Genomic DNA, 25,827 nt, shown 5'->3' with positions numbered 1-25,827 from the left:
TGAAAATGCTGTGGATGACTTTTTTTTTTACATTTATGCTTTCAGAGGTCGCAGAGTGAGGAAGGAAACTCATTATTTGTTTATTCAAAAATGGCCCTCTTTCAGCTGGACTCTGAATTTTGTGGTAACTCAGTCAGTTGTCCTCTGAAGGTCTGGGCTTCACACCTCTTCATCTGTTGGTAACACCTGTCCTGTTGCCTGTCCAGTCTGATTCCTGCTTTGATCCCACATTCATGATGAGTAAAAAAGGCCTCAATTTTCAATAAGTCAGTGCTGTCAAACTAGAAATGAAAGTTGGCCATGTGGAACAGATTGGATGAATGCATATCTTATGAGTGTTGGTGCACTTCAAGTATGGCTGGTGCCCTTATGCTAGTTGGTTGTGTTGTTTAATAGGATCAGCATCATTGTTGGGTTGTTTTGCAAACAAATTGTGAGCTTTATATGGGATTTATTTAATTTATCGTGAATAAATCTTAGCATCCATTGAACAGTTTGCTGTCAAATTTAAGGTGTGATGATGAATATTTTATAAAAATACAGATATATTAAAATGAGAATGGAAAAATTTCTGAAACTTATATCTTTTTGAGCTTGGCTCTTAAGTAAAATCTAACTCTTGAGCTTTTTCGACATTCTCAATAAAGTTTTTAATATTTTGACTTGCGACAATTGGAAAAAAAGTTAAAGGGAGGTGTAATTAAATCAATTACGCCTATGTTTTTTCTATTACATCAACAAGTCTTCTATGAGAATAAAATAATATTGTATTGCACAGTACTTGTACTGAATAAAAACCTAATTTTTCTTCTTCTTTTGTTTCTCTTTATCAATCGTTTGCATGCATTCGTGTGGTAAATTAAACGGTATATTGATTAACGATGCATCTATTTTTGTATCACTTTATGGTTTTGAAGTTAGCATAATCTACATGTGTTGGTTCTATGGTATTGGGTCAATAAAGTTTATTCAAACAAACACCGCGTCGTCACGACACACAATGGCGGCCAGCGCTACAGCTGTGACGGTTCTCACTCCCAATGGGAGAAGACAAGCAGTCAAAGTGTCCTCAAACACCCCGTTATTACAGGTAGCTTGTGTTTCAAGGACATGTTTTATGCCGTGGATGGTTTAGCTTTATTCGGTTCTGTTGTCTTCAATGCAGAACAACTCATTCTGGTCTTGTTAGCTTGTTTGGCTAACAGTAGTTGGCTAATACTCGTTAGCCAATGACGGGTCACTTTCTGCTTTCCCACAGATGAAAGTAAATTATTAATCATTCGTTAGCAACGCTCCTACTCACTCTGTATTTTCCGTTTACAGGTGCTGGAGGATGTCTGCAAAAAACATGGATTTAACCCTGACGAACACGGTTTAAAGTGAGTATCAGCTGCGGATGCTAGCTGTCACAGTTCTGACACTTAAGCTAAATGAATTTTCACTTTAAATCCCTCTATCCATCTAACGTTAAAGCGTTTGAAGCCCTGATCCCAGACTGCATATCTGTATTGAGCCGTATGTGTGTACTGAGTTGAGTTTAGCATGTGAAGTCAGAGAGTAGTAGAGTTTTGTGTGAATTTACATGGCTGCTGATATTGGACGGGTCATTGTTATGATGAGTAGTACTGGTCTCCACCAACTTATTAAGGTGAGTAGATGTCAAAGCAAGCACTGGATTGTACTTATTAGTGAGAAACAAAATTACTGTTTTGACATTAATATTTATTTTACACAATCATATCTTATTAGCACAACTGAGATCAAATAAAAATAGATTAGAATCGTTTTTGATTTGACTTTGATTTACCCCTTTTTTTTATATAATAGGAGAACCAAAGAAGATAGCTATTTCATCAAATGTAATTGTGTTGATTTGACAGGTTTCAGAGGACTGCCGTTGACCTTACGCTGCCTTGGAGGTTCGCCAACCTGCCCAACAATGCAAAACTGGAAATGGTGACAAGACCAAAGACACAGGCTGTAACTGAAAGCCAGGTTAGTTTATACAAAATTGTCAAGTCTGTGTGAGAGACGGTGGTTTCAGACACACAATGGCAGTCATGAGTGTATGTGTGTGAGTCAGTACAGGATCGTCCTCTGTGTAGCAGAGGAGCTGTTACAGTAGTAAATCCTTTGTCAGCTCTGACGTCGTTAAACTGAAACATTAAACACTTAATACATACATGTAGTTTTTCCTATTTCAATTATGAACAAAAGATGTAAAACAATATTGTGTTTTATATATGAAAACATCGATAATATTTATTTTTAATTGCCTTACTATCATGATTAAGAAAAGGAAATAATTGGCTGAGAATTCTTGTCAGTACTTGGTACACATCCAAAATGTGACTTGGGGGAAATGCATTTGTAGAACCTAATAATTCAATATATTGTGTTTGTGTATATTGTACTTGCATCATATTGTAATTTAGCCAGAACTATGGATCAACAAGGCTTCAATGCACCTCGCCAACTGTTAAAGTCTGAAATCTACTGAGAGAATGAACAGCATTTCTAAAGGGAGACAAGCGTTGAGATCTGGTGACCATGAAGTCAATAGCAAATTACCTCAATGTTGTCATTGTTGGATGTGTCCTGTATTGAAGCATCTGCATTCATTTGATTCCTCTGCTATGACATTTCCATTTCTCTCTATAACACACTTTGATGATTAGTCCAAATGTAACAATGTAGGGGATTTTCTGAAAAATAGGAAAATTATAGTTATACACAAATGTTTTCTTTTAAAGGCAGTTTTTAATGTTTAACATTTCCTAGAAACTAAAGAGTGCATATCTGATAAACACCAGATGTAAATTGGTGCTTTTGTGTGATTCTGTGTGGTGAAACTTCTTCAGATCTGTTGATTTTTAAAGCAAGTTGACAAAATCAAATGTGTTAGTTTGGTAAGAATATCTTGATTTCGTCACATAACCATATCAAGGTATTGGTTATTTGTACCACCCAAAATCATGTGTGGGGAGAAATGCTGGTTAAAATATCAGTATTATTTGGGTACTTCTGTTAGATGTTCATCTGGGCTTTTATAGACCACACCTAGATATTCAGAAGTTATTTGTCTGCTCTCACTCCGACTTGTATCCACACAAACACTTTGGTGTAGCTGAGCTGTAGTTTCCTATGACATCACAAGTACAATCCCGGCTGGGTTTGATCTGTTGTTCTTGTTCATTTGAAGGATGTTTGGCTGTTGATACCTCCCAGATTTTATATACTCAGACACACTGACTCGTTTACCTCCTAACATTCACCTCCGAGCTCTTTTCATCTCTGCGGGTGTACCGATGTGAAGCAGGCTTTCTATGCCGCACAACATGTTTGTTGAAGAAACACAACAACTCAGAGAGGAAAAGAACAATAGAGATACGGGCTGATGCCTGGTGTTACTCACTTCCAGACCGAGGAAGGCCCACATGTGCAGCTTAATCTGATTTGATTATCTTCCTGCAAAATGCCTCAAGACTGCAAAGCTAAGAATGTACGAATTCCCAATGAGTTTTCTTCCTGCTTTTAGTTAACGTCTCTCGGTTACGTATGTAACATTCGTTCCCTGAAGGGAACGAGACGCTGCGTAAAGACGCTGTGGGAACGCCCCTGCGTGACCGCGTCATGAAGCACGTGTGGAAAATTAACCAATGGCAAGCTGGTACGTCATAGCGGGAACGCCGGACCAGGGCGCTATAAAGGGACCCGAATGGGCAGGACCATTCATCTCTGTGCCTTCATCTAGTGCGTGTGAAGTTTTCCACTTAGATAGAAATGGCTGAGCGGTTTGTCCAGTGTGTTCCCCCTTGCACCCGATTTATTACGGGCAGAGACTCACACGACCTGTGTGTTGTCTGCTTAGGCATGGAGCACGCCCAGCTAGCCCTTGAGGGGGCCCGAGGCGACTCATTCCCCCGCAATGGCGAGCTGGTACGTCATAGCGGGGACGCCGGACCAGGGCGCTATAAAGGGACCCGAAGGGCAGGACCATTCATCTCTGAAAGGCCAAATCGAGTGCCACGGGCAGGCCGGTAGTATGGCAGAACGTTTACGCAGCGTCTCGTTCCCTTCAGGGAACGAAGGTTACATACGTAACCGAGAGACGTTCCCCATCAGGGAACTCGAGCTGCGTAAAGACGCTGTGGGAACACTTATACCCACTCACCATACGAGCAGGTGACCGTGGTGTGAAGTTTACAAACGCACACTCGACGAGAGCACCTGTGCTCTAGGCGAAGGTCAGTCCCCGACAGGAGGGCTTCTGCAGCCGCCATACCCCGATAGAATGGGCCCGGACAGCCGAGATGCGGGCTGACCAGCCGATTCATAAGCAAGTGTCATGGCAATAACCATTCACTTGCTGCGGCTCTGTTATACGCCTGGTCCGACGTCAGGAACGGAGGACAGGGTGCCCCAAAGGCAGACGGGAAGACCTGTGGAAAACATAGCAGGACCTCCAGCACTGAACTGACCGGGCAGTTAACTGGGTCCGCAGTTGTTCCTACAGCAGGTGGCACCATCTACCGGCATACGCCCTCCTAGTGGCGGGGCTCTGGAGTAGGAGGTGGTCTCTACGACCTCAGTCGAGAGACCGGACCTTAAAGGGCGGGCCCCCTCAAGGGCCACGCCCATAGCTTCCAAAGCTCTGGGCGGCGGTGTGCTATGGACCCCGACGCCTGAGACAGCAGGTCCGACCTGATGGGGATCCCCACCGGGGGGCCTGCGAGAAGCGATATTAAGTCCGCAAACCATACGCGGGCCGGCCAGAACGGGGCTACTAACAGTAGGCTGACTCCGTCCTGACGGACCCTATCCAGAACCCCTGGGAGCAGAGCAACCGGGGGGAAAGCGTACAGGCGCATGCTTTTTGGCCATGCCTGTCCCAAAGCATCCAAGCCGAGAGGGGCGGGGTGCGTGAGGGAGAACCACCGAGGACAATAAGTTGTCTCTGCGGAGGCAAATAGGTCCACATCGGTGCGGCCGAAGTGACCCCCAAGGAACTCCACCGCCTCTGGGTGGAGTCTCCAGTCCCCGGGCCTCGGCCCCTGCCTCGACAGGGTGTCTGCCCCTTGGTTCAAGACGCCCGGGATAAAAGCCGCTCTTAACGGGCGGAGCTTCCCCACGGACCACAGGAGGATCTGGCGGGGTAGCTTGTTCAGCGGTCGAAAGCGCAGACCTCCCTGATGGTTGATATAAAAAACCACTGATGTGTTGTCTGTCCGGACAAGCACATGCTGGTCCGTCAGGGCTGGGCGGAAGTGTTTCAGCGCCTGAAACACCGCCAGCATCTCCAGCTGGTTTATGTGCCAGGACCGGATATGATGCTGCCACAGCCCCGAAGCGGAGTGACCACTCATGATCGCACCACCCTTGAGCAGCCCCGTGGAAGCGGGGGGCGTCGGGGAACGAAAGAATCGAGCGCCTCCGCCTGCCACCTCTCGGCGCGGAGTTTATCTGCCACAGCCCCAATGGCACCTCCAAAGAGGGTAGTGGGGGAGAGAGGGGCATCCAGGAGGAAGGACTTCGCCGTCTCCTTCGTGGCTCTTAACTCGAGGTCAGCTGTGTGCCTCAGCTCACGCACTGCCTCCTGCGTTAGTTCCGTCCCCTCGGCCACGTCGGCCAGCAGCTCTGCCTGATACGCCTGGATAAGCGCCATTGTATGCAGGCAGCACGCCGCTTACCCCGCCGCCGAGTAAGCCCTGCCCACCAGAACCGAGGTAGTCCTCGAAGGCTTGGTGGGCAGTCCCGGTGTCCTCAACGACACGGCCGCGGGGGAAACATGGCTCGCCAGAGCCCCCTCCGCGGCCGGCATCCTTCCGTAGCCATGTCGCTTAGCCTCAGCTACAATGCCGTACGCGGGTTGTACACGCGAGCAGACACTGGCCTACTCCAGGACGCCGACACCTCAGTGTGGACGTCTGGGAAGAACGGCAGACACCGGCGTGGAGGCACTCTGCGGGAGGGTAAGAACCACTCCTGCAGTCTCCGGGAGCAGACGGCTGCTGCTCACCCGCCGGCCAGCTGATATGTAATCTGTCAGCGGCTCGGGTGAGGACCTCCAGCAATTCTTTTGCGGCAGCGGGGGAATGAGTCGGCTCAGCGTCAGCCTCCGCTGCCTCTATGCTCACCACGTCCAGCTCCTCGGAGCCGGAAAAACGTGAGAGCGACGTCTCGTCCGGGGTGGAGGAAGCCGCGGAGCGTGCCTCCGCCTCCGGAGACGAACGCCTGGATCCCATGGCGAAGGGCCGGGAAAAGGCGTCAGCCGTCCCGGACTCCTCCGTGAGATCCATTTGTGATCCCCAGGAAGGCAACCGGGGCTCCGCCTCGGCACGGATTGCACTACAGATGCAGGACGGCTCTCGTCTCCAGGGCTTCTTCTCGTGTGGACAGAGTTTGTGGGAGCTGCTCACACATTTTCCACAGATCAGGTGTGTGTGTGGATCCAACTGAGAAGTACTTGAACATCTTTCTGTGTTTCTAACTTCACAGATTAAGGATTAAGACTTTTATCTTTATCAACCATGCCGATCTAAGACAGATGTGATACAACTGACTTTGTCTATGGAATAATGAGTGGGACTTTTACTTACCTAATCAGGGTTGCCCGAAATACCTTCTAGTTTGTTTCAGCTCTATTCAATATTAATATTATTATGATTTTATCATATTATTTAGTGCTGTCAAACGATTAAATGGTTAACTCAAAATTAATCACAATTAATTGCAAATTTTAGATCTATTCTAAAAGTCTCTTCATTTTTTTTTTTTCCATCAACATGGACAAGTGGATTGGCTTGCCCCCTCAAGGGCTAGCTCCATGCCTAAGCAGACAACACACAGGTCTTGTGAGTCTCTGCCCGTAATAAATCGGGTGCAAGGGGGAACACACTGGACAAACCTCTCAGCCATTTCTATCTAAGCGGAAAAATTCACACGCACTAGATGAAGGCACAGAGATGAATGGTCCTGCCCTTCGGGTCCCTTTATAGCGCCCTGGTCCGGCGTCCCCGCTATGACGTACCAGCTCGCCATTGGTTAATTTTCACACGTGCTTCATGACGTGGTCACGCAGGGGCGTTCCCACAGCGTCTTTACGCAGCTCGAGTTCCCTGATAGGGAACTCTTTAACGCATTCGGTCAATATAAATAGTTATTAGGCACTTACTTAAAGGTTAAGTAAAATGATTCAATAATTTAAAGAACAAAGTCCGTTACTTACTGGCCCGTTTTGCGTTATTTCACAACTGCCCATACCACCTGTATATGTGCTCTTGGTGGAGATGGGTTAGAATTGTTGATCATTTTGACCTGTTTCTGATTCCTAGATCATGGACACAGAATTTTCATCTAAATTGTGTTCATGGCGGTTAAACTGAAGTTGAGTGTGACTGGTTTTGTGTCCCTCAGGTGCGGATTGCACTACAGATGCAGGACGGCTCTCGTCTCCAGGGCTCCTTCTCGTGTGGACAGAGTTTGTGGGAGCTGCTCACACATTTTCCACAGATCAGGTGTGTGTGTGGATCCAACTGAACTGTACTTGAACATCGTTCTGTGTTTCTAACTTCACAGATTAAGGATTAAGACTTTTATCTTTATCAACCATGCCGATCTAAGACAGATGTGATACAACTGACTTTGTCTATGGAATAATGAGTGGGACTTTTACTTACCTAATCAGGGTTGCCCGAAATACCTTCTAGTTTGTTTCAGCTCTATTCAATATTAATATTATTATGATTTTATCATATTATTTAGTGCTGTCAAACGATTAAAATATGTAATCCTGATTAATCGCATCTATGTCATGGTTAACTCAAAATTAATCACAATTAATTGCAAATTTGAGATCTATTCTAAAAGTCTCTTCATTTATTTTTTTTCCATCAACATGGACAAGTGGATTGGCTTGCTTACTTACTGAAAAACAACATTGCCAAACAGGGCGATAGAAAATAAAATGGTGACGTGCACATTTCAGGTAAACAAGGACTATAGTGCAGTTAAACCAAGGCTTAATATTTTCTTTTTTTAAAGTTTGCTGTGAACAAGGCAGTCAGGCCTCTTATTACAGAAACAATGAACCGTAACAGTTACCAATAAAAGGTAAGCCTACTACCTCTTTGCTTTCAGCCAGCTACTCAAACAGACAAGCCTGTGGACATTTTCAGACAACAGTCATCCACCCCCCGCCAAATAAAAAAAAATCTTACAATAAATAAATTGACATCGTTAAAATGGGTTTGCTTTTAAAGTTGTTAATAGCGCGTTTAACTGACAGCACTAAGATTGCTTAATAAATATATCTAATTGAATGATTTCTCACAAGCTGTAATTAAAAACTAAACATATTAGTTTAAACAAGGGTATTTAGGTTGCTGGTGATGACTTCCAGAGGAACACAGTTCATGGTGTTGACCAAGTTTGATTGTTTAGTTTTGTCTCACATTTCACTATGTATTGACAACGCACAGCATTGGTGAGGTGCTTGAGATGGTCCTCACAAGTAGGCACAAAGTTTGTAGAGTGAAGGCATTATTGCGTTCGATAACCTTAACCCACACGCACACATGCAGCTGTTACTCTGTAGTTCCAGCTGTGCGGTCCCAGGTGCTTGTGCATCCGTCCAGCCCTCAATCCATCTCTAACGAATGACTTCACTCCAGATACTGACCGCTTTCCAGAGTAGTTATGCTTCCACAAAAAGAATATTAGCTCCAAATCATGATAAAAGCTCTGTGAATGTTGTGGAACTGGGGAATTCTTTTCAGTGCTGTGAGGGAACAATAGGAAAACATTTATGGTTCACAAGTCACTTCTGTGTTTCGTCAAAGCAAATAAAAATCTGTTTCTCTTGTTTCCACCTCAGTGGGTCCGAGTTATCCGAGTCAGAATCCACCCCTGTGTGTGTTTACATGAGAGAGGAGGTAGGCCTTGTTGCTTTTAATCTCCATGTTTCAAGAAAATAAAGTGACTTCTATGAGTACTCAGGCTTGTGTATCTCTATGTATGCGCTGGTGTGCGTTTGTGCAGGTGTGTGGTGAAGAAGCACTTAAGAAAGCCACCCTGAAGTCTCTGGGTCTTACAGGCGGAAACGCTATCGTCCGGTAGGTTGCTTGTTTACACAACATGCTGCACATAAAACCGTGTTGATCGAGACTTCACATTAAAGCTATTATTTATGTGTTTAAGGTTTTTACTTAAAAAGAACAAAGTACCGGGACAAGAAGACGCCGAAGACGCTACTGAAACAGCTGCTGTTCCAACCACACCTGCTGTTGTTCCAACCACACCTGTTGCCAAGGAAACCGTACCTAGCCCATCATCTCAGCCCGGTCCTGCTCCCTCACGTCCGGAAACGTCAACAACAGACGTGAAAGATAAGAATAGGCAAACCGAAGTTTCAACTCCCACCCCTGCCCCATGCAGCAAACTTCAACCCGTTCAACAAGAAGAGGTTCCAAACTCCCAGGATGCAGTTCGGCCAAAGATCCCTCCTGTCGGGAGAGGAACGCCAGAGGAGGACGACGAGAAGGCTGGGCCATCAGGGCTGAACTCTCACCCATCTACCTCCCCCATCACGGCTCCCTCGGCTCCTTTCATCCCCTTCTCTGGAGGGGGACAGCGCCTTGGGGGTCCACGGGGAAGTGCAGCGGGACGCTCTCTATCTTCCTCGTCCTCGTCGCTGCCAGCTCTGACTGCAGCAGTGGAATCACCAAAAGCCAAGAAAGCAAAATCCAGCCACAGTTCTCTCACCAAGGTGAGTCCTATTAGTTCTGATATCCTATTTTTTGATTCATTAAAAAAAACATGCCCCTTGTTACTTGTTAGCAACAACATTTAGCTAAAAGTAAAAAACTGAATCAAACTGGGGGAACCTGGGGTTATGGTGTACGCCTCTACCATTAGGTAACACATCCCGCCCCCTCACTACTTTGAGGTCATTTTTTTCTTAATGTTAATTATTGACCCTGAAACGGTTGGATAAACAACCTATCCACAAGTAATTGAGTAAGCTGGTTGCCTTCTGTGTTCCTCTCTCAGCCTCAATCCAATCTGCCAGAGGAGGACATGGATCAAGAAGAGAAGTTCGTGGAGGTGAAAGCACTTTCCTGACGTCTAACCCGATATCCTGTTTTAATCGCTTGTCCCTGTAGCACCGTGTCTCCAGCCTGTCCCTCACTCGCTCTCTTCTTGCAGCCTGTAGAGAGGCAGCCTCTTGTCTACCACCTGGACGCGATGTCCCGACACTCTGCAGACCAGAGGGATCCGCCAGACGAGTTCTTTGAAGTGACGATGGATGACGTGCGGAAGCGCTTTGCCCAGCTGAAGAGCGAGAGGTGGGAGAAGGACGCGGATGGAAGCCCTCTGGTGGCTTTGGGTCCGAGGACTGCGTGTGATATTGCGGAAACACGTCTGGATCAGATGTGTTCCTGCACTGTTTGTACCAGATAATTAGTCTGTTCAGTCCTGCGGTGTTTCGGCGACGTACAACCCTTAATTGCAAAATACCAGAGCCGTGATGAGAGGCCATAGGCTCGGAGAATGCCAGGCATCATTTGTTGGCTTTTTATTTGTCGAGTTTTTGAGGTTTTTGTTTATTTATGAGCGCTTCTTCAAAAACAGATGCGAAGAAGTTTCCACCGTGGTCTCTGAATGCGGCTCCAACATACTACAGCGGCTGGGACAAACATTTACTCATTTACAACCAACAGCACACACTACAAAAGCTTCTAAATACCGCATCCGGGGAGCCATTTATAGACCTGTTTGGTGGAGACGTTTTATCCTCGGGCCTTCGACCAAACACCGTCCGGTTGGAGCCCGGCCGCGTACGGACATCCTTTAATCTCCGTCTACACCAACCTAGCCGGCAGCCTCATGGCTTTGCTACTACTGTGTCAATGACTGCAATTACCGAGGGGGAGAATTAAGCCGACCACAGCAATTCATTTCTGCCTCTGTCACGCGCACACACACACGAGTGAGGAGAGAAGATGAAACATTGTCCGCTCATCTTTGCCATTGTTGAGTCTCAGTTCTTTTTATTGTAACTGTGTTTGTTTCTCCCCAGGAAGCTGCTGGAGGAGACTCCGCTGATGACTAAATCTCTGAGAGAAGCACAGATAAGGGAGAAGATGGAACGATATCCTAAAGTTAGCACAAGGACAGACGCAGAATCACAATCCTGTTTTAAATGGCCGTCCTTGTGTGAAATATACAGACATTACATAACCTGCTGCCACTGTGTCTCCAGGTGGTCCTCAGGATCCAGTTTCCAGACAGGCATGTTCTACAGGGCTTCTTCAGGCCTCTGGAAGCAGGTGTGTGTGTCTGTGCGTGTGTGTGGGGGGGTTCATTTCAGCTGGCTAGCCACAGGTATGGCTGCGATGTTGGAGCTACTTGCGGCTCCCTCACCGCATTTATGACTGTGGCCCCACCAGAGAGACAGAAATAATGAGACAGGTCTGTAATGCCAGAGATTAAATCCACCTCAGGCTCGAGAGCGACCCGACAACCATCAGAACAACAAATCCAAGGGGAATTCCATCCCAAAATGGAATTATCCTCCTCACAGTCACAGATGAATGTGCAGCTAGATCTGTTTGTTCATGATTGAGTTTTGTTTGTTGTTTGTTTTCTGTCCAGTTGGTGCTGTGATGCATTTTGTGAGGAGCCACCTGCAGGACCCTCAGCTCACTTTCTACTTGTGTAAGTCTCATTTTACTTTCCCACTAATTAATCCCAATTTTGGGGAGCATATACATCCACATATTCTTTGTGTTGTTTACGATTGTGACCAAAATAAACAGGTCTTCTGTTGTCAGCCGTAACTGCTGAGACCTGGAAATGACACACAGGAAGTAGTTCTGATTGAGTCACTTTAAACAAACAGGCGAGATCATACAAACCGAGAGATTATTCAGATTATTGACACAACATTATTTTTTTCAACTTATTTGGGCTATTCTCTCCTTTAAAGTCTGTCCGATCATCTGATTACTCGTGTTTTCCCCCTGACTTCTCTTGATCCCGCTTGATTTGGAAATTTTAGCAATAAAATTGGTGACTTATTCTAACCGCCACAACTTTGACTTATTTTGTACTTTTGTAGAAACACATTCCCATTAGTTAATTCATACACTACAGTTTTTATTTTTTTTTACACCCAGTGCGTCCTTTGTACATTGGAGGTCGATGTAATAAAAAGTCACATGAAAATGATCATAGTCGGAAAAGCCACAAATTTAACAAATAGTCGCTCTACAAAACATCGCTTTCTATTTATTAAATTCACTTGTTCAATTTAATTTTCCAGTGAAAAGTCATTGACTTCAGTAAAGATTTTACTGGTCTCCCCTCTTTCTAATTTTTAGCTTTTTTAACTTTCTTTCAGTCATCACCCCCCCAAAAACCATCCTGGACGACCCCTCAGCTACACTGTTTCAGGTGAGTCTTCATGCAACACTTTCTTCTCTCCACAATAATAAACTGAACGGTTTGATGCAAACGAACCAGAACACTCTCCGACTCCAGTAAACAGAGATAGATTGTAAAACGTATCGAGTGGTCCCTTTTCTCCTCTTCAAAGCCCACAACACATTCCCGTTCTCCCCCTCGTCTCTCCCACCCCCCTTCCACTCTCCTTGACCCCAGCTGGGCTTGATTTTTTTTCCCAGACTGGCACATGGGGTTAATACAGGCCTCGCTTTGATCTTCACACACACACACACACACACACACACATATGTGCCGCTATGATGCTTTGTTGCCTGTTCTCAACTATTCAAATAATGAAAGAAAGCGAAGAGAAACAAATAGTTGTTCCCTAATACGGTTCATCGGGCTGAACCCAGACGTCCTCTTCGACTTCATTTGTTCATTTATTTTTAGATCCAATTCCAACAACTTGTTTTTTCTTTTCTTCCGACACTTCAAATCAACCTTAACTAGACAGAAAAAGGGAGTTTAGGAACAAAAGGTGAAGAGAAAGTGATATGGCATTGTGATTGCGTTTAGCTGATGTTCACCACCCATCCTCCCCTGTACCCCGACTCCAGCTTTCTCTCTTCCTCTCGTATCCCCCCTCCCCACCCCCCACCTTGCACTCGTCCACCACCACTGCTGTCTCTGTCCTTCTCTTGTGCCTCACCCCCATGTCCCTATTAACGACTTAAAAGCGTTAAAGCTCACAAAAACGAAATCTCCTTGGATTCATCTCTCTCATGCACAGACACACACACACACAGACACACATGCGTTTTTTCTTGCGCGTGCGCTCATAAGGAACCGTTTTTTTTCATGTCCCATCAACATGAGTGCAAACGCATATTTCTTTCTCACACACAAGGACGCACACTTTAATCCCTTTGTGTCATGTCAGGAAAGGAATGTTTCCCACCGCAGGAGCCCTTTGATACCAGGCATCCCCTCCCTCCTCCGTCGCTCCCTCTGTCATCCTTCAGGATCCGTTCTGCCTCCCTTCTGCTCTGCTCTTGCATGTTTTTGTTTTTTTATTCTGTTCCTCTCTCTACTTCACCCCCCCCCCCAATTAGGAACAATGATCCCAATTTTGCAACCAGCTAGTCGGGGGGAGTTGCAGGTTGTTGCTTAGAGCAAACTCGTCTAATCCCAGTGTCAGCACTGAGCTACTTGGGAACTGTATTATTTCTATTATTGAGTAGTCTGGTACACTGTTTCATTCAATAAAGCTCACAATGCACACGTGAGGTGAACATTTGCCACAGGAGGTCATCATTTAAACACAGGCTGACGCCTCCCAAAAATTGGAACAAAAACAGTCAAAAGCATTTAGCAGTTTTATGAAATTAGTGATTTGATTTATTCCTGTATGTTTCCCCCTTGTCTGTTTGTGGTCAAAGGCTATAAGCTGAACAAATTTAAAGCATTAGTGGTTTTAAGGGTGGGGAAAAAAAAGAGGAACTTCACTCCATGTGTTTTTCTTTAGTGTGAAGTTGAGGTTTGTCTCTGCTGTTGGTCACATGGTCACAGCTGAAAGTCATTTCAAGTGCGTCATCAATCACTAAAAACAACTCAACCCTGCCCAACCCCCCCCCCCCTCACCCCCCCACCCCTCCTCCCCCAGGACTGTTTACCTTGAACTAGTTGGAGTCCCAGACACGGGCACTGCTTGCCTGACTGTCTGCGTTTCTTCCTCATAATTGTACGCTTGCTAACGTCTCTTCATGCAAATGGTGCATTATAAGCGTTACGACGAGCTGTGCTCCAGGGTGAGAGTGTTTCCACTAACCATTTGATGATTGCTCATTTTGTGGTTTGCTTCAAAGAAACCTCAGTTACTGGTTCAGAACCCCGGAGCAATGGATCATCTACAAAAATGCACTTGACTCTGGCTTGGATCCTTTGGCACCTCTTGTTGCGTGCGTGCGTGTGTGTGTGTGGGGCACGGCTGCAGTAAAGTTTTTATCTTTCCATGTTTTTGCAGAGATTGACTTAATTAATGTTGAAGGCTTCCGTTCACTTCTCCACCTCTCCATCTGCAGGCCGACCTGTTTCCTGGTGCCCTGGTGTACTTTGGATCGGACGTTAAGACAGGTCCTTTTCTTTCATATGCTGATTTTGAATTGGATACTGGTGCATTACTGAGGAATGTAATATTGCAAAACAATAGTTTACTTGTGTGTTTCCTACCCAGATTTCTACATGAGGACGGACCTGCTGGAGAGGTCTGTTTCTGCCTTACAAGCAAATGAGTCCATTGCGAGGTATGTGTGCACTCTGTGAGTGTGTATGTGGGTGATGGGATGTGTGTCTGGCCATGCGTGCATTAGGGTGTACGTAGGCACTTGTATCCCGCGGCAACCAGGCTCTTTTTCTGTCACAAAGCTGTCATCATTGGAATCCCTTTGAGGTTCAGCTTAAACAGCAGGTGCCCCACGCGCCCTCATTTCTGTTTGCACATGCGTACTCACACTCACACACGCACACCCTAGGAAACACGTAAGCACAGACACACATAAGCATACACACACAAAACCATTTTTCAGTCCTGCTAAATATAGAGCCCGTTTCTCACAAGTGACACTTTTGTCCTTTTGCTTCTTTAACACGGACATCACTCTTCTGTGGGGTTTTTTGTTGTTGTTTTTTTATACATCTTTCCAAAAATCTAGCAATTACCTTTTTTTCCCCCTGCCTCTACCACCTCAGCTGCATGCTGCGCTCCCCGACAGCCTGCTCCGGCTGTGAAGGCTCAGAGGAGCCGCTGCCTCCTCCAGAGCTCAGGGAGGAAACCAGTGCGTCCACGCAGGGTGAAGCAGACCCTTCTGCACCCACGCAGGCGGCTAGACCCACCAGATCTGACCCGGGAAAGGTGCCCAAGTGGCTCAAGCTTCCAGGTGAGGACGGGACAGTATGCAGAGCAGGGGCATCAAACTCAATCACTGACAGGGCCCAAATGAAAACAACTGGGACAACATCAAGGGCCAAACAGGGCCATTATTTGTTAAACAGGATAGAAAGGATATTGGATTATTATATTGGAGATGTTTGGCACCTTTTCTTGGCTGCCAGTTGATAAATGTTCAAGGTCAGGTCCTGTCCTGTGGGAGGCCTCACGATGGAGTGAAGGTGTGCATCGCTGGGACTAATGCTAGTACACAGGTACTCCCCACCTGTCTTTCATTTTGCCACCTCTTTTGGGAGTGTGGATGAGTGCTGACCTCTGACACGTCTTTGTGGTGAGACTTGCTCACACTGTCCCGTTGGGCTTCGAAGGGGTCAGAAGTGATCTATCTGGCTTCTTAAGCTCCTCATCCTGACTTCCTGTGACATATTGGTCACACTTGACAGATATTGTGGTCCCTGATCTAGTTCTGCTGCACACATGGGAGATGGATTTGCTTGTCAAGAACTTATTTTCTTTTGTGCAGCAAAACATCTCACACAAGCATGTTGTGTTTCTGGTGGTGTGCGTGTGCGTGCGTGCGTCCGTCCGTGCGTCCGTCCGTGTCCAAGTTACACACGTGGAGCCTATAATTCCCAATTAACCCCCCCCCCCTCCCTTCAGTCTTTTCCTCATTTAAAGACACACACATTCTGACTTTGTTTGTCAGTCACTGAATAAGTTGATTAGTTTAACTTTTCTCATGTACTAGAGATGATAAAATGTTCAGTCACTGAGATTAAAGTCAACACACTTCCAGTCTCTGGCTTGTGTAAAGATCAGCGTTGTGTTGACAGGAGTTACTTCAGGACTCATAATGCAATGCAGATTCTGGGTGGGTTTGATATTCAGTCGCGCTCTTCCATTTCTTCCTGTTAAACAACACATATCAGTGTTTCCCCTAGGTTTACAACTTAAGGAGGAGGGGGGGGGGGGGGGGTAGTCGGGAAAACAGGTGGTGGTGGTGGGGGGGGGGGGGGGGGGGTTTAGTAGTCAGTCCGCTGGTACATGCATCACGTGCATGCATATGCATATTATTTAATCATCAGATCTTCATAACTGACATTCACAACAAAGAATCACTCAAAAGCTCCTCTTTGAATCTCGTGTTTGTGTGAAATGGTTCATTCAATATGAAAGAAGCATAAGAACCTTTTGACCCTTTTTAAAGGTGCGGTTGATGAGCTTTTACGAAATGAACACGTTTTTTATTTTTTAGAAAAACATTCATAAATTACGTCACGTCAATTATATCGGAACATCTGGACTAGAAAAATCTCTGGTTTCTCTCTTGTGTTGTAGTTCAACAAAATTAAATGAGTGAACCGTTCATCTCAGAAGGAAGAATGAAATGCTCGTTATTCTTCAGATCTGTTAACTACCTCCTGCTGTTCTTTTCTCAGGTAAGAAATGAGCTGATGGGAAGACTTCCCCACTGACGTTGACAGAGTTCTTCAACCCTCGCAGCGCTTTGATGAAGGCAAACTTTGAGGGAACAGCGGACTAAATCCATCAGCGAGGAAGAAGCTTGCACTTGACTAGGTTTTACAATGGCCAAAATAATGAGACCGATGAGCAAATTGTGAATAATGGATTGGAGGATTGTTGGGTTTCATTCCGGTTGATCTGGAGAAAGTGTTAAAGAGAGAGGTGTGGTAAAGTTGCTGCTTTTATTCAGCAGGTGAAAATGTAGTGTAAAGTGAATAAAGATGGTTGTACTAAAACTGTCCCGTGTGGAAGTTCACATCATTGCTTTAGTTCATAGCCGACTAAACCAACACACAGTTTATGTCCTGTAATGATCTCTATTAATGGCCTTTATGTACACTTCATGTTTTGTGGTTGTTATTCCGGTCGTTTCACGTCAATGTGTGCATTCCAAAATCACCTAGAGGGAACTTCTTCACTAGAATAAAACAAAGTCACATTTGGGCAGCGGACTCCAAACAACCGTGAGGCAGTTTCATCTTCAAAGCCTTTTTCTTCTCCGCTTTTATTCCTGTATTTCCTGCTCTTTCCGCTTTGTAGAGTTGGAAAAACCATCACTAGAAAATCTATTATAATTTCCAGGGCAATTTCCAGCCACAAGTAACATGTGGGGTACAACCAAAGACATTGGCTGATTTGCCTGTTGGAGGCTCTGTATTTGTTTGTTAGTGAGTGAACTTCAGCGTTAAAGAGCAGCTCGACACAAACCGACTCCCTCTTCCCTCTCATTCACCCTGTTGGCTTCAGGAAGGACTTCAAAAAGAGGCCCATCACAGAGGGGAGCGTGTGTGTGCGTCTTTCTGTGTGTCTGTGTGTTGTGGGAGTAAGAGGGAGGAGTTGCATTCCTTCCACTTGTCACACACACACTTTCTGTTTCCCTCTTGCAAATTAATTACTTCCAACTGCCCCTGGAGTCTTTGATGCCAAATAAAGCGATGGGCTCTTCGCTGTGGGAAGCTCAACTTGCAGTTAAAAAGTTCTCCTCAGATCAGACTGGCACAACTTCACTATTGTCAGATGTATAGTTACTATACTATGTATTTTACTACTAATAATATCTAGATCCAATTCTACGTTTACGTTTTTTTTATGATTCATTTTGAGTCTGAATATCAAAATGCAGCTGCTCACTTTTTTGTTGCTCATTTATTCATCACACACACACACACACACACACACACAGTTGGGCATTCGGGGCTGTGATGACGTGCTGTGGGGTCTGCAGGTGGGGGCGTCTGGGTCAGACAGCCTTTGCAGAGTCACTAAACGCCTCATACGAGTCAGAGCTGTGTTACTGTGAGACGACAATGCAATTCCATTTCAATTTATGCTTTATTCAATAAAAAACGCTTGTGCTGATAATTGTAAACGGCAGTTTGCAGCCACGTCAATAGGATGCTATTATTTTTAATAGAATTTAATTTCTTTTCTAGTTCGCCCATGTCAAAGTTGTGATTCTGTTTGTGAGTGATTATCTTCATTTCATTACAGTACAGACTACATGCAAAGTTTTAATTTGTTTTTGCAGGTGATGTGGCTCCGTTGTCTGGACTACTTCAGAAATTATTTTAGTTAATAAACCAGAAGCAGCTTTTTATCCCCACAAGGCAGAACTAAAACGTTTGGTGAGGCTTCCTTGATCCCTTTATGCTCCAAGCCGTCAGAAGTCACCCGGCACAAGTACGCTTGTAGAAACAAACATGCAGACAGTTAGTAATTAAATGCTGCTCTTTTTTTCTCAGGAGAAGAAATGAGTGCACCACTCAAAGCTATTTTCTTGGTTTGCTATACTGCCCCCATGTGGACAAAGAATGTTATTTCATTTTTTGCCATTACTGGAACATAACTTCTGAGAAGTTGAAGTTGAAGCTTTACATAAAGAAAATAATCATGTACACGAAATGCAAAGAATATCTGCTCGCTTCGGAAAGCAAAAATGGGCTTTTGCATCACAACTTAAGACAGGAGCACCAGGTAAGAAACACGACTCTATCTTCTGAACATGTTGTGAATAGAAAGAAAGAATGCAAAAACAAATGCTATTTGTTTATTCTCTCTACTCATTAATCAGACATATTTCGTTTAGCTGAAGATGACATGAACATAGTTTCTGCATGTTACAAAATATTCTAGAACTTTCCAAAAAACAACACACATTGTTGAGTTAACCTGATTCCGGGTCCAGCTCTGATCAATGGATCTGACCTGTTTCAGGTGGGTTCGCATTCTGGGTCCAAATGGTTGATAATTGACAGTGTTTTTCCATTGGAATTGACTGAAACCTACCCAGTTACATCCCGTCTACACTCTGTCATTTGATAACTCTCTCACGTTGGTCCTACACTGTGCACTCTGTGACCCCACGGGGTCAGCCATTGCACCTCATTCCACAGGGTCTGCAATGTGTCTGCATGCCCCGACTCCACGCCCAACCACACGTACACATCCCTGGGCCACTCATGTGTTCGTGGCCCAACCCTAAATAACTTCCACTCTGGTCCCACTGACCTACTCACAGCACAAGCAGGGACGGTGAGGAAGGAGAAAGTGTGTGAGGAAGAGTGTGCGAGAGCCGTCTTTGACCCGTGTGGCCACGTGGATTCACAGCGAGTGTCGCGCAGCAGCAGGCACAACGTATCTGGACTGTTAATATTGAATCTGGACCGGACCATTTCAGCTGAAGGGTTTGACTTGTTCATGTACCAGTTGTTTTCCTTAACTTGACTGGCAGCTGGTTCTTCTGTTATGAACAATGCCTCTGGTGCACAGTGCTGGATATTTCTGATCAATGACTCGGTGTGACATCAGCACAGAGGTGAGTGTGTGTGTGTGTGTGTGATTGCCTGACCAGCTTTAGAGCTAATAGAAGACCTCAAAGAGAGTCAGGAGAGTTTTTTTCATACTTTGTGTCTCTGAAACACCCTGTTTCATCAACATCAGAAGACCCCCACCAACCCACACCCAATTACGATAGCACCTTGAAGGACCTGAGAGTCTGGATATTCCGCCACATTTATTGAGGATGCTGGAATGAGAACGATATCTCTGGATGTAACAATCACATCCGTTGCTCCTTGGCCCTTATTTTTATGGGATTAGTTTGTACTTTAGACTTGAGCTGAAACATTTTAGGACTCTAAACTCCACCTCATCCTCTCTACTGGACATCAAGAATCCTGAAGGTTCAACCCCTTGAAGACAACATCTCCTTGCTCTCCTACGCTCACCCAGTCATGGATTCACAGGGTGGTCCCTACCTCAACACGAGGGCCCTCTGCTCGCCTCTGGGTGCCGCCCGCCTCTGTCAGTTAGCCATGGGCTGTGCAGTGATCGCCATGGTAACCCACAGTGCGGGCTACAGCGGGTCACATGGTGTGTTCTGTATGGCGGCGTGGTGCTTCTGCTTCGCCATGACGGTCGTGGTGTTTTTCCTGGACGCCACTCGTCTCTACAGCTGCCTACCGATTTCCTGGGACAACCTCACCGTCACATGTGCTGCCTTCGCGACGCTCATGTAAGTCACATGTTGGGTTTAAGGGTGCTCATGGTGTCTTGTCTTCCAATCGTGATAAAAGTAAGTTCACGTCTAGGAATGTTTCTGAGAATGATGGAAAGGTTGATATCCGCCTTCATCAGTCCCTCCACACCCATGTGGAGCAAATGGGTATCCATTAATTTCCTTCACAGCAAAAATTCATTCACCCATAAAACACCAGACCCAGACCTAACAAAACTATTCATCAAGGTTAAGTTGTAAAGGTTTCCAAAACTCCTTGAGCTACACACTCGGTGTTAAAAATGCTGCGAAATCTCTATTGATTGTGAAACTTTACATTTATAGAGTGAACAACACTCAATATAAACCCACGTTGCAAGTTCACTTTATTCATCTTACTGTGATTATATTTGATGTGTTTACAGCTTGTTACGGCCAGAAGAAACCAATCAGAACAATACAAACTAAATTGAACTTCCACTTACAAACTCTGTCAGACCTGTCAACAGCCTCCTGTGGTCTACGATTGGCCCACTTTCTCTGCTTCCTCTTCTTCAGGTACGTGACCACGTCCGTGGTCTACCCGCTCTTCTTTGTCCGGTCCGAGTGCCCCTACGCCGGCTGTGAAGTCAGAAATTTTCGCATTGCTGTGACCGTGTGCTCCATCCTGGGTGCTGTGGCCTACGGGGCCGAAGTGGCCCTGTGCCGCGCCAGGCCGGGCCAGGCCGTGGTGGGCTACATGGCCACCGTGTCCGGCCTTCTCAAGGTCGTCCAGGGCTTCGTGGCCTGCATCATCTTTGGAGCTGTGGCCAACGGCAGCGAGTTCTCCCGTCACGCCGCGACCATCTTCTGCGTGGTGGTGTATGCCTCCTGCTTCGCTCTGACCGCGCTGGTGGTCGTCATGACGGTGTGTGGGCGGACAAAGGCCGTGGGCTGCTTGCCTTTTGACCGCTTTGTCGTTGTGTGCACCCTCCTGGAGGTCCTGCTGTACCTGAGCGCATCGGTGGTGTGGCCAGTGTTCTGCTTCGACGCAAAGTACGGCTCCCCGTGGAGGCCGTCGTCCTGCCCTCAGGGGCGGTGTCCGTGGGACAGCAAGCTTGTGGTGGCTGTGTTCTCCTTCGTCAACTTTGGACTGTATGTGGCGGACCTGATCTACTCCCAGAGGATCAGATTTGTCTCTTCCCATAACTCGAGAGCGTAGCAGCGGATGGAGGCATGTTGGTATCATGTTGGCTTAAGTTTAAGGTTTAAGTTATTCATCTGTGTTCGTGTTCTGTATTTGGTTTGTGCATTTATTTGATATTTAAAGACAGGAAATACAGAGAGGGTTGTGGGGGGTTGGTGGACTGGGGGATGGGATGGAGGTAAAGATCCCTGGACATCACTGGTGCTGCTCGTGGTCTAACTGAGGCACCCAGACACCTCAAATTCAACGTGAAACTACTCTGGAATGTGAGCATGGAATTTTAACCCTACATTCCCTGCGCCAATCCCCCCCCCCCCCCCGAAGTGACACCCCATCTCTTCAACTCACCCCATCTTCACTTTTGGGAGAACAGCCAGCCTCACCCGAGCAGCCCAGGAGCCTGGTATGTTCTGCCTAAATCCTCATAAACAAAGACACTCCCGCTATTCTTGACCAGCGGCATAACACACACTGCACTGCCCACTTGGAATGCTGCTCTAATAATACATCAAATGTATAAATACTAAAGCTGGCATTGGCATCTGTGGCATCTGAGAACCCCTCACCAGAGAGTTGAGGACATCCACCTGACCGCCGAAAATAAACACGAGCTGCCTGCACTCACAACGAAGCAGTTTCTGAGAGGCTTCTTCTTTAAGCCCATTGAAAAAAACACCACCCACAATTACACAATCTGATCATGGTCAGTGTGACCGAAGCATGTTTGCACGCTGTCACAGAAAGTCAAACAAGTCCTTAAACCAACAGGTCAAATGCAAAAAATGAGATGTGTTTCTATTTAATACATTTCCATTTCCAGCTAACTGCTAGTTAGAAATCTGTGGATGTTTTTGATCTGTGTGAATCACTCCTGGTTCACAGTTTAACACAGAATCGATCAATGTGCTCATGTTCACAATAGATCAAACTGTATATACTAGGTTTATTTGAAAAATACAACTCTACCTTGAACTCTCCAGTTCCCCTCAGCTTTACAGCTTCGCTAAGCTCCTTCTTTGGTTTCATAGTTCGCAACTTTACTGTTTTCATTTAATCTTGCTTACGTCATGGAGGCTCTGTCCATATTTTCTATAGAACATATGTGAGATTCAACTTCGTTTCTCAAAAATCCTACAACCTCCCCCTCCTCCTCCTCTCCGTCCTTCACTCCTCTCAGCTTTGGTCACTTCATCGCTCTAATCCAGGATCAATGTATACCCCCCGTCACAGCTTTGAGCGCTATGGGCGGATCATTTTAAGTCCTGGGGAAGTCGCTGGGCCACAGCACACGTAAAGCAAGTCCATCTCCGGTTGGATGCTGTGGTATCCAAATCTATCTAAGACTTGTGTGTTATTAGAGATTTGCTTTATAAGGCGTTGTACCAATTTTTGTAAATAAGAGAGTAAATACAAGTGAACAATGTGTTCATTCAGAAAAAGCAGCTGAGCAGTAGACGCGGGTTTATTTCAACTGTTTAGCAATTAATAAACATAAATTCCGCTGTGTTTCGTTTTCTTATCATCATCCTGCAGGTCTTTCTATGCACAGGCTCTCTGGAGACATTACTCACTTTACACCTCAGCGGATATTTCCAAAATAGGATACAACATCACTGGAATATGACAGAGCCCAGAGAAAGCAGCGGCTAAAAGTGACAGACGCTCTGTGGCTCCATCAAGGCCCGTGTGCTCCCTGCTGCTCTGCAGATCCCCATTGAGCAGCTGTTCCATGTTCGGTACTCACTTTACTCCTGACTCCTAGCGGGCCTCCATCTTAAACAATGTCAACATGCACGGACGCACACACACATACACACACACATATACAGCCCAGAGTGTCTTTATAATTATTTTGACAGAGATGAACTGCGACAGGTGTCAATCGGAGACGCCCCTTCCTCATGGCAGGGCCGCAGGGCGGCGGAGGGACAGAGGACTGCTGGCTGGCTGTCATGTTTAATCTCTGCTGGTGCACGTTGCTGATGTCAACTTCCCCGCCGTTGCCCTCGGCTCTTGTTTTTCCAAATGTTCGTGTAAATCATCGGCTCACTGATCTAAGCCTATAAAAGTAAAAACTTTTATCAACCGTGAACTGCAGAACATCCAGACAGAGGCTCTCTCGAAATCAAAGACCTCCTCTCTGGGTTTTGCAAACCAGTGAATCAACGAAAATTACAACCATCACTAAATTCCCTCCTGTGACCACGGTACGTCCTTTTCAATCTTCTCTCCACTTAATGAACTCCCTCTAAGCTCAGCGCCTGCTGAACTGCAAACGGAAATGCACAAGCAGTGTGACGTTTTCTATTCCCTTCATTATCTTTTGGGGAGTTTTGCTTAGATTTTTCGGTGAGATTTTGTGATCCGCTCAGGGAAATCCTTCATTAGTTTTGGGTGTTAACATAAAACTGAAGGCTGACATTGATTAGAGCGGATGCTTTAATGACGCTGCTTTGCAGTAATTCTCATTCTTGTGTTCGGGCTGCTGGAGGGAGATGAAGGCACTTGGGGGAGAGTTTCTGAATATGCACATCTCCTCTCACTCAATACAGCTGTCTCTGTCTCTCTCTCTCTCTCACTCTCTCACTCGCCCTCTTATTTTACGTTTTTCACTCACACCTCTGGGAACTTATCACTGCTAGCAACAAATTGTTGTGAACGCTTCTCCTGGGTCAGCTTGGGACGAAAAGAAGTGAATAAAAGGGTTTTTTGTTTTGTGGTATTTTTAATAAATCTCTTGGGCGTATGTCAAAACAAGAAGGAGCGACTGAGTGTTGTCACGCCTCAGCACACATGCCAAGTCTGAGTGATAGTACAGCAGCAGGCAGTGGTAAATTTACTTTTTGTGTGTGTGTGCTGTGTGTGACTGAGAGGCAGAGTCGCAGGGATACGTCACTGAAGTGTTCAGCTGGTTTGAGATTAGGTTCGGCGGATAGTTTTGCAAGTAATTATTGGAAAAGCCGAAGCAAGAAGGGGATGGAAACACTGTGCCGTACGGCCCTCGTGTCCATCTGTTATTGTGCACTTTGTAACATCCGAAAGAAGGGAATAATCCTGTTCCTGATTTGAAGAAATTCAAAAGTATACTGACTCAAGGACATTTTGCAATTAGAGTAAAATATTTACACAATTGCAAATCTATAAATTTGGAGCACTCAAAAAGACTTTTACAAATGATTGATGCTTCCTGTTCTGTTGGGCAGGTCTTCAAAAACACTGAATGCTCCATTTACCAGAATGAAATGACATCACTTTGCCCCCTAAATGCGCCGTCGTTAAAACCCCACACCTTCAGTTTGTATCTTAGTCCCACACAGCCGGATCTATCTCCACAGCGCAGTGTCAGCACTGGGAGAAGGTCTCGCTCCACACATTAACTTTCTGTTGTAGGGGAAAATGCTCTGGCTTTTTTGTCTTTTTTTAAACCAATCACAATCGCCTTGTGCCGATGACTTTGCAAAATACATAGCGCAGATAACGGAAGGGCAGGAGAATGTCAACTGAAATAGGATACCAATTGCAGGCTTCGGCCCACAGCCTAAATCTGGTGAGTCAGATGATTTGACTAGCAGATCAGATTTCTGAAAGCTCCTCTGGAACCGCAGAAGACACGACGGGTCTAAAATGTTGACACAGGAACCAAGTGATTTGTGATCAAGTTGTATCTATCCATTAAACTGCCTTCACACCATCGTGAAAGGAGACAATATTTGACTATATATCGTTGGTGAGTTAAATCCTTTTGAACTAATTCTTTTAGTAATCCAAATGAACTTCCAAAGGACTTGGGATAAAGAAATTACACCATTTCACTGTGTTTCGGGGTGCACCTGTAGATAATAAATTGAGGAAATGATATCACACTGCCCAGCTGACTGGAGAGGACTCATTTTAACAGCTGGTGCTGTTGCAAGGCCTTCTGCTTTATATATAGACGAGAGCACATGCATTCCCATCCAGCAGCCCTATGGGCAAGAATGAGTTCTCTCAAAAGAGACGTAGTGCACCACTTGGCATGGCATGAGAAACACAGAGAGGAAGGCAGCTAGACAAGAGGGTTAGTCCTATTAAAATGTGCAGAGGGGAGATTTTAATATCAAACAGTTGCAAGCCAAGTTCATGGCTTATTTTGAGAATATGCATTGGTGAACTACCAAGGGATAGGCAGCCAAACTGTGTTTGAGATCGGGGGCTCATTAGCGTGGGCCCCATTCGACTGTGCTT

At 45.6% G+C, this 25,827-nt stretch overlaps 2 protein-coding genes across 3 annotated transcripts; both read left to right on the top strand.

The window, feature by feature from the left end:
• Positions 1-986: 986 nt before the first annotated feature.
• Positions 987-17,157, top strand: aspscr1 (ASPSCR1 tether for SLC2A4, UBX domain containing). 2 transcript variants are annotated; one of them, XM_037472878.2, is made up of 17 exons: positions 987-1,090; positions 1,324-1,379; positions 1,881-1,995; positions 7,417-7,517; positions 8,876-8,933; positions 9,040-9,113; positions 9,199-9,766; positions 10,051-10,104; positions 10,207-10,346; positions 11,081-11,162; positions 11,264-11,330; positions 11,656-11,718; positions 12,404-12,456; positions 14,532-14,583; positions 14,684-14,753; positions 15,199-15,386; positions 16,837-17,157. In XM_037472878.2, exons 1-17 carry the CDS (start codon positions 1,001-1,003, stop codon positions 16,845-16,847), a joined length of 1,842 nt encoding a protein of 613 aa, XP_037328775.2. In that variant the 5' UTR covers positions 987-1,000; the 3' UTR covers positions 16,848-17,157. The 2 variants fall into 2 exon arrangements, with proteins under 2 accessions (XP_037328775.2, XP_062420567.1); XM_062564583.1 differs by lacking the exons at positions 14,532-14,583; positions 14,684-14,753; positions 15,199-15,386; positions 16,837-17,157 and adding an exon at positions 14,474-14,500.
• Positions 17,158-19,454: 2,297 nt separating this feature from the next.
• Positions 19,455-24,970, top strand: LOC119217364 (myeloid-associated differentiation marker-like protein 2). The gene is made up of 2 exons (XM_037470877.2): positions 19,455-20,435; positions 20,976-24,970. Exons 1-2 carry the CDS (start codon positions 20,155-20,157, stop codon positions 21,616-21,618), a joined length of 924 nt encoding a protein of 307 aa, XP_037326774.1. The 5' UTR covers positions 19,455-20,154; the 3' UTR covers positions 21,619-24,970.
• Positions 24,971-25,827: the final 857 nt, after the last annotated feature.

This window comes from Pungitius pungitius, chromosome 9 (assembly GCF_949316345.1).
Source record: "Pungitius pungitius chromosome 9, fPunPun2.1, whole genome shotgun sequence".
In the NCBI taxonomy this organism is placed as follows: Eukaryota; Metazoa; Chordata; class Actinopteri; order Perciformes; family Gasterosteidae; genus Pungitius; species Pungitius pungitius.
The sequence above is the reverse complement of the archived record's forward strand: the minus strand, read 5'-3'. Positions and strand labels throughout refer to the sequence as shown.

Bases quoted from the DNA above. Each gene is read 5' to 3' on its own strand.
- LOC119217364 (XM_037470877.2), top strand. From the start codon at position 20,155: ATGGATTCACAGGGTGGTCCCTACCTCAACACGAGGGCCCTCTGCTCG. The intron at 20,436-20,975 runs GTAAGTCACATG...CCTCTTCTTCAG, and splicing joins GCTGCCTTCGCGACGCTCAT to GTACGTGACCACGTCCGTGG.
- aspscr1 (XM_037472878.2), top strand. From the start codon at position 1,001: ATGGCGGCCAGCGCTACAGCTGTGACGGTTCTCACTCCCAATGGGAGA. The intron at 10,347-11,080 runs GTGGGAGAAGGA...GTTTCTCCCCAG, and splicing joins GCCCAGCTGAAGAGCGAGAG to GAAGCTGCTGGAGGAGACTC. The intron at 11,331-11,655 runs GTGTGTGTGTCT...TTTTCTGTCCAG, and splicing joins CTTCAGGCCTCTGGAAGCAG to TTGGTGCTGTGATGCATTTT.